The sequence below is a fragment of the Amyelois transitella genome, chromosome Z (genome assembly GCF_032362555.1).
Source record: "Amyelois transitella isolate CPQ chromosome Z, ilAmyTran1.1, whole genome shotgun sequence".
Classification (NCBI taxonomy): Eukaryota; Metazoa; Arthropoda; class Insecta; order Lepidoptera; family Pyralidae; genus Amyelois; species Amyelois transitella.
The window spans coordinates 10,445,084-10,461,962 of record NC_083535.1 but is presented as its reverse complement, the minus strand read 5'-3'; the positions used below and the strand labels follow the sequence as shown (position 1 = coordinate 10,461,962).

The following is a 16,879-nucleotide window of genomic DNA, read 5'->3' as shown; positions in this document are numbered from 1 at the left end:
ACTACGCCCCGTGATTGTATTTCGTAACTTGCGGCTCTTAGCAACGCTCTGTTCTTTAAGGAAAGACGAAAGGCAGCCTTGGACACGCAACTTTTATTTCATACTCGATGTTTGATTCGCTCCTTTCTTGGAAAGTTTTGTAATGAAAGTGTACGTGTTGGTTAGTTTAATTATTAAAAAATCGAGCTTATTTTAACAAAGTATGATGGAGGTTTCATGTCTTTTTGTTATTTAATTGACGTTTGTTGTGGACCTCGGGTCTGAAACGGCAAAATACCTTTTTCATAGAGATGTCCATAAAAATAAGGCATTTTGCCTAGTTTGCTAGTTGTTAGACTAGTTTAAATAAAAACTCATTAAAAATTGCCAAGGTGAAATAGAAGTCAGTAACCGTAGAGGATTTGCTAAAATCGTAGTTTATGTCACAAAGCAAACCATTATTGAAATAAATAAAAAAAATCTACATTAAAATTGAGTATACAAAGAGCGATTCTTCAAACACCAAAGGCCAGTTTAGGTGAACTATCTTCAATCATCGTTTTCTTGGAACTCAAATTAACCTAATGCTGTAACATAAAGAACTGTTGTGTGTTTGTCGGTATTTTTAAAAATCCAGCATTCTCGCGAGCTGTATAATCATATTCGACAGGTCAAGGCTCGCGATGTGTTTTGAGTATAAAAATACGCGAATATATCTTTACGGACAGAATTTACAAGTTTCCGTGAACTAGGCAATGGCATAGATAAGAGGTTTTCGGAATAGCTAATCGTTGTTTGTTTTGAATCGGATCTTAATAAGTATTCCTTAGTCTTATTATAAATACACATTTTAAGGAATTCTTTAAAAAAAATTGTAAGTCACTGTATTTGCATGTTTACAATAATGTAGGCAATACTTCAATTTTTTTTGTAGTAGAATGTCATTAATAAACACAGCTTAGCCAGAAACAGAAGACATAATTAAAATCTATGTGACTTGCGAAACGCGTTGAAGTCTTTTGCACGAAACTGTTTTCTCTGCATTTGAGAGCTTGATTTTGCTAGAACATGTTCTCTATTACACCCTTAGCTTCACTAAATGCTGTATGTTAGTGACACCATACATGCCGGAAAAGATTAGGTAAGATTTGTTTCGTTCGGTTTGACACACATGAGAACGTTTTAATTCGTTCGTACTTTTGTCCTGAGCTCATCTCGGAATTCCGAAAAAGGGCACAATTTTTTTAAGAAAAAGAGTTTATTAATTTTGAATTAGAAGTATATAGGTAACATTATAACTTTTACCAACGGTATTGGAAATGCAAAGAAAACATCTCAATTTTCCAACTTATCGCTTTCGCCCCACAAACACGAATAGATAACGAATGTGTACGATGCAATTAATCGATTCATTTACGATATCGATATCCTCGTACGGAATCAGAAGTAAACAATCGCCTCTACTTATTTTATTTACTTTAGTTATCGCGTGTATGTGACCGATTATACGGTTTCTTCTTAACGGGTAGACATATACTTAGGAACGAATATTTAGTTTCTTACAAAAAATATATAAGTTCATATATAATAATCTATTATATATCAATACATATAATTCAGAGAATATGTCGATATTTGTATGTAAAAGAAAAAAAAAAAACAAAAAAATTTCCCAGGGGAATTATAATGAATTCGTTTATTGACTTCCCCAGTTTCCAAATGGAACCTATTACTATATAGGTACTATAGATACTACCAATTTAGTATTACAATTTTCAGCGAAAACAACTAACAATCGATCAATCTGTGTATTTATTCTTACGATAATACAAGTTTGATGAATGTTATACTAGAAATGTTATAATTGGTAGTTCCAAGTTATAGCTGTACAGGAATGGTTCAGATTGAGGGGTCAACAACCTCGCGCCATTTGCATATCATTAAAGCGTGATAACCTATGCAGTTTGATTGGAATACGTATAAGCTTTTTATTGCTACTCCATTAGATTGGAGTCCATTTTGAAACGTGACAACATCACATAATTACGGTTATTATTAAGTAGTAGATGTTTTCTTGAGGAATACGAAACTAAGATTTACTGTTTTTTTATTTTTACTTCGTCTACCAATAAATTAATAAAAATTTATAAAACTTCAGTTACTACGGTGTTTAATTTTATCAGATTCCATTTTTTAATTTAAAATCTTTTAATTAAAATTCTTCAACAACTACGGTTTATAATTATGTTTAATATTTATTGTATCTAGATCTTAAAAGAAAAGTTCTAGAACATTTAACAAAACGCAAGCGCCGGCAATAACAAGACTTAAAAGTAAAAGGGTGTTAATAAAAATTGACTTTCGAAATTGTCGGTGCCGATATGGCGACCCCACATACGTTTTTGGTCAGTTGTCCGTCAAAATTTCAACATAATAACATGGCCACATGATAAAATTGTTATTGTTATTGCACAGATGCCTTTATGATGAAGCTGGGACGCATTTCGTTTCGACTCTATAGCTGGTGGGTCCATCACTGTTTTATTTATGCACTTGTACCGCGATCGGTATTAAATTAACTGTACAGTTATGGTAAAAAATGTCATTACTTATGTGAAGGTATGCCGAACATCATCTCGATTCGTCTGTGGGCTGACCACGAGAAGACTCTGTTTACCCCGTAAAGGATATATATATATATATATATAAACAATTTTATCCTTTACGGGGAAAAAAGGTACGGTACTCGTACCTTAATGCTATATTGATTTTTCTTATTTATTATTTTATGTAAGTATTGTTTGGATAATAATGTTTGTCAATGTTATTGTATAAAATAAAACCAATGTATCACATATAATAAGTTACGCTGTTTTAGTGTTCTATTTTTTAATATTTTGGCTTCACATACATACGAGTAGGTATATTAAGGACGTAGGTAATCAACCCGACAAAGTATAATTCCCGTGGGATTTGCAATAATCCATTGCTAGAGATCGGAAGATGCGAGCGAAGTTAATGTACTTATTACTTTTTATATTTATAAAAGAAAATCGAACTTGCGTTAAAGCAATTCTGTGTATTTAAATTCACAAGGTCACAACCTTTTGTTTCACTGGAATGTTGGTAGGTACGTAGACTTTAATCGATTTTTAAGGAATAAATCCTTATAGTCACGTAAGTAAAATTGTTTTATGTTCGACTTCTAGTAAGAAGTTAAGAATACTTTATCTAGAAGGTATTTTATTGCAACTTGATCCAATATAAAATGTGGCTTTCGAATTGAATATATAAGAAGTATTCAGAACACAACTTAGGAACAGTTCTTATCTTTCATCAGTAAGTAGAAACTTACTAATGAAAGATGTAACAAATAAATATTTATATTATAATCTTACATATAATACACATAGGTAAGTGAGACAAAATTTAATGACATACTGCAAAACAAGCCTAAAAGACGTGAAAGTTCCAGGCTTGTGAGAACTATTTCTTATGAGAAGTTAGAGAATTGAGATGAAAACAGGCACGCTAGGAGCTGCAAATTACTGAACAAACAACTTATGTTTAACAGTTATAAAGTTATGCGTCATTTGGATCGCAGAATGTCCCAGCTAGATGAAATGAAGTCGTTGACTCCCCCGCTTCAAAAAATTCATTTCCAATACGACGTCACCCATAAACTTTTGTCTTGCTTAAAATATCACCAATACATGAACAAGCTCACTTTTGAGTTTGAAATATTCAAATATTTGAATTTTGGTTTTACATTGTAATCAATGAAGTGTTTTACTTGACTTGTGATCCCAAGTATACATTTAAATAATTTTAATTAGCAACAATGTCTGGGGCATACTTGTACATGCAAATTTAACAATAATTTGAAGAAAACCTGATGAACACCAAGACATGTTTAAAACATGGAATACGGTAAATACAATACGGTGCATTGAATCTTAAATACAAAGGAAGCTGAGACCACAAAGAGACTTGAAGCTTGAATTGTTTCACAAAAGAGTACAAGTTGCCTTGCGAGACAGGCTTTCATCTCAAAAGGACACATTGCATCCCTTTCGCACTAGGAAAATATTGTCATAAAATTAGATTTAATTGTTTGAGCGCGACTTTGCGTCGCGTCGCGGCATCCAGCACGTTACGTAGTCGCGGCCTACGGAGCGCGAGCCTTCCATGCTATATAAGGCCGCATTTGTTGGTTCGAGATAAGCTTTGTTTATTTTATTCCAGCGATTAGCTCGTACAACGACTTTACTTCTTAAAGTTTTATGGAGGTATTTTATGGTCACGGCGCGTTTAATTTTCCAACATTGCGATCCGAGTGATACAGTTATGGTCACAGTATGAGTATTCCAGAGAGCGTAGATGAGCCACGAAAGAGTGGGTGGCACTTACTCTTTCCTTTAACGAATTCTGAGTGTTTATGTCGTGATGCGGCATGGTTGACGTGGTTCCGATGGCGGGCGCGCTCGGCGCCGTCGCTGAGACCCACTCCCGCGCACAAGAGGAGGCACCACAAGAAGGCACGCGCAGCACTCATGCTGCGACATCACTCGCGACGTAGCCCGACACACGACCGACCGGTACGAACTTCCATCGTGTACTGGACTGGCCCGCCCGGTTTGAATACCTGGTTGCGCGGGCGCAACCACAGCCTTTACCGCGCGTAGAAATGACAGCTTTTTTAATTTAGGCGGGAATCGTGGATTGGTATTGTATAGAGCTAGTTGTTTGATGTTCGTTGAAATGTACGGTACGATTAATATGGCTGATATTATTATATTTTTAAATGCTAATTTTGAAATGCACATTCTTATCCTATGTATGCATGATACGTTTTTTTGTCTGCGTATATGATACTGCCACCCACTGCCGCGGCTGCTGCTGAACCTTTAATTTTTAACAATAAATGCGTCTTTCATTCCGATAGAATTACGAATTACTTGTATATTTCGAAATTAAAATTACGAGTACTTAGTACTCTCATTATAACTACCGTACATTCACTTTTCGCCTTGCCTTCTAGGCACACTCCCGCATGTTGATGCTATGCAGGGACTGTACAATTTATAAAGTAAATTTTAGTTTGCAGTCATCTTTTTTATAAGTAGTTTTAGCTTTAATTTGGTTTAATTGTAATCTCTATATTACTAATAAAATATTTAAATATGGCTTTCTTATTCAATTTTTAAAGTACCTACCTGTGCCAATAATAAAATAGAGTCATGTCTTAGAGACTTTAAGGTCTGTGGCCCTCTGCCCTGTCTCTGCACAGGTAAACGCAGAAGGACGCAGGTACGGTCGCGGCCCGAACGTCGTAAAAGCCGAGTTACAAAACTGAAGGGCATATTACTATTACGCTACAAGTTTTATCGTCTACGTTGTTCATTCTCTTTTTAACTTAAGGGGTAGAAGTTTACTTCAATTTGACTCCAATAGATGCTTTTGATAACATATAAATAAACAACTATGTAATAAATTTTAGATAAAATTATCATATTCTTGAGCTTGCGGTATTATGATGACCTTCTGTACGGAATCTTCCTATGACCAAAATATAGGAAGAAAACTTGTAAAACTCAAAAATCTAGTGGTATTGTCGCGACGCCTAATTGGAAAATTATAGCAGTTCAATGTAAGGACGGAAATTTACTACGCATACATTTATCACGTCCTTACCGGGGTAGACAGGGCCATCAACTCGAAAAGGCTACTACGTATTTATGTTTAACAGTAAATATAATATAGTTATTTCTTATTGCCAACCCACTGTGCAAGGCTAGGAAGCTGAACCGCAAAATAGTTTGAACATTATGAGTCTTCACGTTTACTGCCTTTTGCAAACAAATATGCAAAGCTATTCGTTTCTCTATTTTAATAGTTTAGTTACGATTACTAGACGACTCTTGTACAATGTCCGTGCTTTTCTATTGCTTACTTGATCTCCTCTTCTTCCTCCTGACCTTAGTCACAGTTAAATCCTCACATCTCTTAACAGAGCGCCTTTTGATCACGATCTTAGATTGGGTAAGTCAGGTTTTATACCCTTTGCAGGGCTACCTTACCCATATGGTCATGGTTACACATCGAGTTGTGTTGATTTCTCACACTTGACTATTCTTCTTTTAGGCGACGGGCTAGCAACCTGTCACTTCATATGAATCTCAATTCTATCAGTAAGCCAAACAGCTGAACGTGGCCTATCAGTATTTTCGGGACTGTTGGCTCTGTCTACCCAGCAAGGGATATTGACGTGATTATATATATGAATGACTATTCTTAAATAAAGTAAATAATAAAGGTTCCGTCTGTAATCGAGTACTTTTTATTAGAGCGATATTTAATTCGATACTGCGATATATAAGCGGTCGCTCTGGGTGGGCTGTGTTTCACACTACCAAAACACTATATATGTAAGTTTTTGTAATCAAATTTTAGTAATAATTTATACATTTCAAATGAATATATATCTACATTTTACCCAATAATTACTATAAGACGTTATGTTGGACTAAACCTGTTTTTTGAACTTACAATTTCAAGACACGGCCTCTATGCAGCGTAATGTAATGCGATACTGTGATTGTTTGTGACACAGTTGATCCCAGGTTCGAATCCCGGCCATGGCATAATGAGAAACGAATTTGCTCTGATTTGCCTGAGTCTTGGATGTTTGTCTATACAAAGTGTAATCACGCCTCTTTCCCGGAGGGGTAGGCAAAGACAACGTTTATCTACATAATTTCAAGCATTTATTAAAAAATATTGTACCGTAGAGTTTGTACCTCGTAACACAAGTCTCAAACTTATTTCGAGGCTAACTCAGAATAAAAAAATAGTAATTAGTCATCCTAATTCTATTTTGTATCATAGAAATAGACGAAAACATATCAACACATAATAAATTAGAAATTCCAAGTACCAGAAATACTAACATACTCGTATTATATTTTACACGCGCGCGTTGATGTCTTTACGAAAGTCGACTAGCCGGGTCGAGTCTCGTACTATTATTATATTGCACTCTAAAGCTAAAATATCGCGATGATTTTAGTCCATTTCTCCTTTAAACAACGCGCAGCTTTGATTAAAATGAACTGAGAGAGAAATGTATTGGGTTACTTATCGATGTATGGGGTAACTAAGTGAATGTTCCGTTCAATGTGCATTCTTGCCAGAGATGCTATTACATTAGAGCAGAATTGACCATTATATATAGAACTCTTTGATTAGGTGTCTGTAATAAAACTTTAAAATGTACCTATATTTTGTTAATAAAAATTTAAAAAAAAATGGCAGGGGATTTCATTAGGTGAAAAATCGAACCTCAAAAATGTGATTTAATTTTTTGTAAGTTATCAATACTAAAACTAAAATTAAGAAACATGATTTATATTGTTATCAGTTTTGTTTGTTATGAATAAACTCAAAAGTAGCGGACTGATTTTAACGATATTTCTCATAGAGACTCAAAAAACCTCTAGGAGTAGGTAACACAGACTTCCATTTTCCAGAAATTCTCATGGGAGCAAAGCCTAGCGTAAAAACTAGCAACGTATTAACATTTAAAAAAAATCTTTAAAATCATATCATAGGTGTCTAGCGTATGTATGTATTATGAAACTAATTGGTGTAAAATTTAGACATAGTACACTGTTATGTATTTTTTATAGTAAATTCGCTTTTATTTTCAAATAAAGGACTATAATCCTGTATTTGTGTAACAACTTGTAAGCTGCTCTTGTTAAAAAATTGCTACCACTCCAAACTACAATAGGACGAACAAAACTTTATTTGCGCTTGGAATAGCACGACTCTCGATGGTATTATGATACCCTTATTTGGCCTTTTCGTGTTTTTAAATATTGTAAAAAGATTTAAACGTGTTGAGATTTTCGTAAATTATAAATTTAATTTTTTTATACCCACTCATATAATATAAAGATCTAAATATTGAAATATTAATTACTCTTAATTAATTTCAATTTTTTTCAGACTTTTGGCCGTGTCTATCCCGTAAGATAATATATATCGTGTGGTCCCCGGCATTTAAAAATAGGCCCATCTATTTCTTAGACTTAGGAATACACCAATAAACTTGAGATTTATTTAGGCGATGGCCTAACTTGGGCTTTCCCCGTTTGCGAGAATGTTGGCTCTGCCTAACCCGTAACGCATAAAGATGTGATTATGTGTATGTCATAAATAATACACGATACTTGTGTTGTAAATTTAGTATGCAAATTCATATAAATACCATCGGATCTAAATGGTTGTCTGCAGCCGTGACTCACTGCAGAAGTCGATTTCGAAACCTCAAGCCTACTTGAATCTTTCTTAAAGTAGTTGCGCTTAGGTTAACTCAAAACTCCATTAGGGCTGTTTACCTGCTTAGTGTTGTATGACAAACAATGGCTTCACTCAAATATTTAAAATTAACGATTATCGCAAATCCTACGATAACAGTGAGTATTTTTTTGAGATGAAAGTTATCCTTTAATAATTTCTACTAATAAAGTTAAGATAAGATCATTGGTGAAGTGAATATAAAGTTACTACGAGTATATTAGACATTAATATGGAAAATGCAGTGCATGTTAACAACATAATGGGTACTTTTCAAAAAATTGACAAAAAGTACTATGTTCGTACACTAAAATGGACACAGCAGTCTATCAGTTCAAAAACTAACATATTTATAATAAAGTTCGTTTCAAATTTTAAGAATATTTTATCGATTTAAATCTTCCAGACCGTATTGATTTTGTTTCTATTTTCTTAATAAATTAATGTGGCAGTTGCGTGTCTGTGCCCATAACAATGCAATTAATCATAAATATCTAAAATACTTGGTTTCCTAACGAAGAAGTGATTTGTAAGAATCAAAAATTTGTAGCGTAGAAATCCCGCTGTGAGGACCCGACCGACCAACTCACAGTTGGAAGTAGATACCAATCATTTGTTTCGAGTCTATCCTGCCGAAGGACCAAGTTTTATATCGAATATTAGGGCCGTAAGCAATATATGTAGGTTCGGTAGTTTTTCAACGTGTAAGCGTTTTCATACACGTCGATGATTAGCATGCTCTTTGGGAACATAACATAGCGTAAATGTTTAGTTTGGCCTCTTTAGAGAGGATGAAATTAAGAGATTCAAATAAGTAGTGAAAGGTTGCTAGCCCATTAACTAAAAAGCGAATTAAAATTTAATAGCCATTCCCTCGATTGACTTTTACAATTTGCACGAGACAATAATCAGCTGTTCACACTAAGGTTATTTTTCACTTTCACACCAGCGTGGAAACCTATTACAACGATCCTGGATTGGGAAGGTCTGGTTTTTACACAAAGTTACTCCCGTCTGACCACCGCAAGCTTTGCAGGGGAACCTTACCCATAAACTCTCTTTAGTCGACATTAACGACATCCATTGGAAAGGGATGGAGTGGTTCTATTCTAATTGCCGAGAACTGTACGGCATAATACATTGTTCTTACAATACTTGTTAATAATATTTTCTTAAAAACAATATCGCGTCTCAAACTGTTTCCAATAAAATCGTTTAGTTGATAACGATAGAACAAGCATTTAACAGTAGATTTTCTCACTGCAAACACCAACATAATTATTCCGATCGCTTGTATAGACCACCAACAAAAAGGATCGATACAATTAGGTAATTCTCCAAAGGGCCGTGCGTCCAGAATATTAATAGGGCTTTAATTTCGTTTCGTGACACGAATAATGGCTGTACAAAAGCGCGTTGTTTTGAAACTGTTAGCTTTTAAGATGTTGAGAGATGTGCCGAGTGGTTCTGACGATGAAAAGTATCACTCTTCTTGTACTTAGCCGTAATATTCGATTAAAGGCATAACGGCATTAAAATTTGTGAGCACAGTTCCAACTAAAGTGATTTTGTTCCAATATTTAGGTTTAAAGTTACGTAACGGTAAAAGTCACTTTTTAGGGACTAGAATATGTTGGGAATTTTTTTAGAGATTAAATGGGAAATCTTTGCTAACTACCTTGGTTAAATGAAAAGCCATAGAAATACGCTAGTATTAGAGAGAGACGGGTGTTAGTCATTTAAGTTCATTGTAGAGGACTTAGTAATTGATGTTTTGTAAAACCATATAAATAGATACGACTATTTCTAAGAAATTAGCGCCAACTAATTATATTACTAATACAATACACGGCTTATCTTTTTGACACTTACACAATCTCAGCCCATTCTTCGAACCTTGTCTTAGCCTAAAAAACTGTCATTTACGAGCTTAATACATATTTACACTCGAAACACAAGACAACTCGAGGATTCCGATGTTAAAATACCAAAAAATGTTAAATTTTGACGTGGCAGCGTGGCGTCTCGCCGGCGGGTGCATAAAAATCAACAAAAGGCTCACAGCCACTTGACGGTATTGTGTTCAGACAATGGACCTTTGATTTCTGGTATTGTGAACGGCAGGTAAGTGACGTAGATTCGCTGTGTGTCCGTGCCTTAATGTTGACTGCTTGTACTGAGGTGGTTGTGTTGTAGCAATCTGTGGTGGTATAGGTTTCAGGTGTAAGGCTTAGGTATGTTTTAGTTGGTTTGCGGCGTATGTGCAGTGCGGTACTGTGGGTTAGTATTATATATGTAGCTTGCATGTTGGTCTGGTAGCAAAGAAAAAAGAAAGTCTATCCAGCTGGTTCTCTTCCTGCGCAGATTGTTAAAGTCCATCAGGGGAAACCTAACTTAGGTCTTCATTTAGGCGATGGGTTAGAAACCAGCCACTATTTGAATTATAATTCTCTAGAACGAGATTGAAAAAGTTAGGAAAATTGTGATAAAACTTAGGTACTACTTAGGTACTTATACACCAATGTTTTCCTTCATAGAAATCATTCGAACCGGTAAACGTAGGATTTTCTAAAAAGTCATATTTATGGCAATAGAATAAATTCAAATTCCACCATATGTTTCTATCAAATTCTCACTTAATAAAAATTGTTGTCAAGATGGCCCGTGCTTTAATTAGTTACATTCTTGCAACATTTCGACAACCTAATGATGTCATTTGAACTGTAAAATTAATGATATAAGTTATTTATATTGGCGCTTGTAAACAATTAATTGAACAAAATTATTCCTTAAATTATCGCTAATTAATATTTAAGTGTACGAGTAGTTAGGTATGTAGATAGTAGTTGATATGAGTAAAATACAAGTTTCAAATTTTACTAAATTATTCCTTTAAAATATGTGTATATAAGGATGGATAGTAAAGTCACTCTTAGTTTCTCCTTCCTTTGCATAGGTTTTACGAAAAAACTCCTGTTTGATTCGTAAATCCTGTTAACAGTTCTTCGCTTTGAGAACAAAGTTGTTGAAATAGGTGAAAGTGCTTATTACTTTAGTCTCCTTTTATAGGATAGAATTGGAATAATCCCATTCTTAAGTTTTGGGAACTACATGGAACACCCAATGTAGTAAAACTAAACAATGAAACTTGATAATTGCGGCGGATTATAAAAATGTAGTTATAAAAAATGCATTCTTCGGTTTCAGGTTGGTTTGTATCCAACTGTGACGGGGCTGGGATTCGGCCGAAGTAATATACAGCCTGCTTCGATGCGAACTTGTAAAAAGTACAGCATTTACAACTTTAAAACATTGTCAATAAAGTTCCGTTTCGTTTATGAAGGCATGCGTTCTAATAAAATATTATTTTATAACATCCAAAACGCCTTCTACTAAAAATTGGAGCCATCTGCCGCTAGTCACTGCCATATTTCGTGGCAAACGTACAAATATTTCATTTCATGTCTTACTGTCTATATTAATCATTTAAGTTTTATTGAAATCAAGAACAATGAAAACAGCTTACAGTTTAATACGGTTGAATGTTGTCAGATCATTATTGAAGTCCGTTTTTGATAATAACACCTTTTTTTTGTAAAAAAAAAAAACATTTCTATAATAAAGTATAGTTATTATTAAAATTAAAACTGCTGATTTTATTTAGACTGTAAATTAATTTTAAAGTCTATTTTCAACAAAAGGACGTATTATGATTGTTTACCTTTATTTCAGTAAGTACAAGAAACGGACTAGCTAAGTAGATGATTGGCATAACTTTAGTGAATATTTAGCTAACAACATGAATGTAAACTTTATGTAAGTGTGGCCAATGGACGAAGATTTATATGCGACATTTTACACCTATCAAATATTTATGTGTTTGACGCTTCAAATTTCTTAACGAACATATCACTATATTTTTCTTTCACTTTCTTATAGTATCAGTAAATTTCAGTAAAAAATATAGTAGAAGAGAGTTACGAATGTGGATGAAGCGAAGGAAGTATGCAGAGGTCGTGGCAAGTGGAAAGATGTAGCCTACCCCTCCGGGAAAGAGGCGTGATTTAATGTATGTATGTAATATAGTAAGTAAATATTATCTATAAATATGTTAAAATCACACTGAGGTTAAAGTTGCATGCATTAAGTAAGAGTTCATCGTGTCTCGCAGATAACACGCACAATGGTTCTAAAGGATTCATCTGAAATATTTATATTTCTTGTTATCTCTTAAAATATTCAAAACGAACAAGACGAATGTCGAGATTGTACAGAATGCGTTGCAGCCCCGAGATATGCATCCAGTTGCATGTGATTCCGAGGAACAATTCACATGGTAATGTGAAATATTCCAAGCATCTCGCTTAAATGTGAGCCTTAGGGCTCGCTCCGGACACATTTCGGAAAAACGCCAGCTATAATGAATTTCAAAACAAAAGATTTATAATAACTGTCCCGATGAAACAAAAACTTGGCACGTCACAGTGTATTGCTGTTTGTCTCTAAGTCAACTTTTAAATCTGGTGTCTGATGCTCTCCATCATACTGAAGATCGCGTGTTGGAGATAGAGGTGTATTCAGCTCTGAAATTATAATAATGCAGACAGATGCACTTTTGACATACGAATTGATCGAACAAAGGCCTGGTTGTATTCACACGCCCAGGACAAAAGGATTTTTTGCGTTTTGAGATCCCGAATGGAATCTAAACGCGAATCGCGCTGTGGGAGCGATGATGTGATGCTTTTTTATATCTCTAATGGACACTCATAGTAGTTCATTTTGTTAAGGTTTATAGAATCAAGACAAATTAGGATTAAATTTTATAATTTTTCGAAGAATATATTGAACCTATTGATTTTGTAATTTGTAACTATGGTCGATATAAGGATGACATCATTCCCTTTCTGAAAAGCATAGCTAAATTAACGAAAAGTTAAACTAAGTGGTAGTCAGTAGACTTCTTAGACTTGTAGGGAGTTTTAAATTTAAATTAATTTGTGCTTTGGAAAACACTTTTAAATCAATACAAGTTATGTGATCTGCATGTATACAACATATGCGACCTTCTCCGGAAAATCTTCCAACATTGTCGTCTCGACAGTACAAGCAAAGAAAGTGCTAACCCGTATCACAAAGCGCAGTAGTATGTGGTCTTCGTCTGTCGAAAACCAATAAATCTTTCAAATAAAAACTGCTATGCTACAGTGCTGCCCGACCAAAATGGACGATTAAAATCAAAAATAAACTACAACACGGCCCGCTTTTGTCTTACTCGTGTCTACTACAGGCTTTTATCTGTTGGACGCCGTGGCCCGGTCCTTTTATAATAAAAAAAAGTAAAGTGGCGCGCGCAGGTAATGTCGGCCATTTTGTTTCACCTTTTTGTTGTTATTCTTTTTCAATAATCCGCATGTTTTATAGCTTGTTAGGCAGTTTGTTACTTGCTGTAAGATACTAATTAATTCAGGTAACACCAGTAGCCGGAAACGTTGATTGCGGAATATGCGATCAAGATTTTTAAAGGTGGTAGTGGTTTTGATAAAGGCTGTGTTATGAAATGAAATAGAAGAATATTGCCGCTGGTTCGACCTACATTTTTCAACTTAGTACACCATAACTTAAAAAATAAATATGACCAACTAATAATATCGTAGATACTGTCATCGCAACCTTACTATGTCCCAATGTTAAACACTCTAGAATCCATTTAAGAACGTCATTAAATACTTTGATATTTATGTATTTAAATGTAAACCAACAATATTTAATTGCATATAAGATATTTCCTGCATAGCTCGTATTGCTAACTCATTCATTCATGCGTAGTGAAATAACTTTACTTAATTGCATATTTCTTGGTTTCAATGGTAAGTATATATTGAGGCAACAATATATTACTGGAAATATGAGGAATTTCTTTATCTTGGACTTTGTATTGTACTGTATATTATTCGTCTTAAAAGGATTCAATTCTTATTTTAAATATATATCTATCTTCTTCAACTATTAAGGCATCTATGATAAACTTTGGCAGTGAAGTTTTAAATGAAACAAAATCTGTTAGATTAGATGTCAAAAAATAAAAAGAGTTTGTACATAGTCGTGATGTTTACGGGCTATAGTAGATATTTTCCCCCGGCTCGGCCGTAGATATTACAACGCGAATCGTCATACTGGATAACATGGAATTATTTTAGTAGCTTCCCTTTACAGCGGGTAATAACTTAAGTGATGCGCTTTGAATCTATCGAATATCGACACAGTGCCGCTTAAAAGGCAATAACTTATAAATATATATTCTTGCAGAGAAATCATTGCATATAATTGTAAAAGAGACATTGTATAAATTTTTATTGTCATTCAAAATTATGTTGTTTGGTATCGAGTTTTTATTTTATAAAAATAGCCTTAGACTCTATTTAATCTTAAATTTCAAAATTAAATACATTCTTAGTTTACAATCATTTACATTTCTGATTTGACTTACTATTATGCACTTGTATACTATAGTTAAGAATTATTATCATACCTACATCATTTTAATATCATTCAATAATGTGTGACAGTCAAGATAGACAGAGTTTTTATAATATACTATTTTAATAAAGGTAAGAGGGTACTTTATAACCCATTGGAATATTACAACAGCTCTAAAACCTTCCATCGTTAAGGATGCGAAATAAAAGGTAAACGTTTTATGGACATCATACGCCCGTTGTAAAATTAAGAATTTTTTGAGATATTTTTTACACTAATTAGCTGTATTTTTAATATCACCAATCTATGTAGTTTCATGAAAAATTCTTGAAACTAATTCAGTTTTAATTTGAATTTATAGTGGTAACGATGGCCTGATTTACTGATGTGATTCTAATAAATACCGACTATTTGTTTATAATGCACTTTTAACACGATAAGATAAAGATACGGTCTTACTACGAGCACAATTCTTTACATATTTAAATCGAACAAATTTTATCGAATTTAGTATATCGACACGGCGCCAAGACAACACTAGAGTGAACTATTTTATCCTTATCCTTTGTTCCCATAATCTTGGCAGATTTTCTGGGATATAGCTTGCGGCGTGCTATGGGCTTGCCACGACTACCAGTCCGCAGGCATGATCAGATTTCTTATTGGAGTCCACGGGTATTTATGAAAAACTTTTTAAGGTAAAGATTATGAGCGAACACGGTTTCATAGTAAGGGACTTTTCAAAATTGAAATATTAATAAAAAGGGAATTTTTATTCAAAGAAAATTTGTAGCTTACCAATCCATACTAACATTGCAAATGTGAAAGTGTCTTTGTATAAGTATTTGTTTGTCCATGTTTCAACAGCGTTAACTTTTGCATACATAATTATAGTGTGGAGTACGGAGGACATAGATTATTTTTCATGCGAACGGAGTCGTAGGACAGTCAGTACTAAAAAAAAGAAAGCAAAACGCAATCCGAGTGTATTTTCCGAAGACTTGGTATGGAATGGTAAAACTGCAAGTAAACACGAAGACTAAAACAAATCGCTTATAAAGCGAAATGTATATAAGCTTCAAGAAATATCGAAATACTTTTCAAGATGAAATATTTCTTTTCAAGATAAGGCTTCGGAGTTTCATGCGGTATATAGGTTAAGATTGGATTTCCCTAAAAACGCCATTAGACTTTTTATGCGATTATTATTACGATTATAATGATAAAGTACGAAATCTTAGGATAAATCTTATTTTGCAAGACATAAGTAAGTCTTCTTATACTTATGCAGAATTAAATAAAACAATTCTTACGTCCATACTTATGTATTATATACCATAATAAATAAAAAGGTAGTACTAGACGTAATACTTACCTATATTTGATGATTACAAAATTATAATTGAAGTCGTTAAAAAATCACATTCAAATTGTTTTTTTATTTCTTTTAATAAATCAATCACTTAATAATTTGTCCTATCTTTTGGCTTCACAACATTGCTTGACGTCGAAAATCTACCAGCCGTTCAAGATTTATCTATAATTTATCATAAGAAGTCTTCTCAAATATTTTCCTTGTTATCTCTTATTTGCCGAGTACTAAGACGTTTGTTTGCTAAATTAGTAAATACGGTCCAGATAGTAAAGATAATGTTATCAGTTGCATCATCTAGGACGACCGGGACGAGCCAAGATGGAATTTTTGCCCGTATTACACCATTATGATAATAAGAGTAAAGAAAAAAGTATTGTTCATAGGTAACCTACCCTTTAACAGACCGTAATTGTTATGTATTAAAAAGTATTTTTGACAACATGTTAGGTTTTATAACTAGCATTATATCGCATTGCTCCTGTGGGAATATCAAGTCATACGAATTAACTATTCAACTCCTCCAACTCCTTGAAAAAAGCAACCAATCGAATCAAGCCAATCGTGTTCTAACAGAAGAACAAAAGAACTAGAATACAATTTCCCGAATCAAGTTTGTAGCGGGGATAATAAATAATATGGTACAGGGCTGGATAAGAAATGGTAGCATTTGAGTCCGTCCGGAGG

The 16,879-nt window shown here is 33.9% G+C and overlaps 1 protein-coding gene across 3 annotated transcripts in view; it reads right to left on the bottom strand.

The window, feature by feature from the left end:
• The window catches only part of LOC106133961 (epidermal growth factor receptor), a 91,224-nt gene that overhangs the window by 10,363 nt on the left and 63,982 nt on the right, over positions 1 to 16,879 (bottom strand). Inside the window, exon 1 of one of the 3 annotated variants that reach the window (XM_060953495.1) lies at positions 16,196 to 16,327. The exons of 1 other annotated variant lie outside the window; for it this stretch is intronic. Coding sequence is in view for 1 of the 2 variants with exons in the window: in XM_013333876.2 (XP_013189330.1) it covers positions 4,390 to 4,534 (145 nt within the window). In the remaining variant the exon portion in view is untranslated. Of the gene's footprint in view, positions 1 to 4,389; positions 4,705 to 16,195; positions 16,328 to 16,879 lie in introns of those variants that run through there. One more of the 3 variants, XM_013333876.2, reaches the window with a different exon arrangement.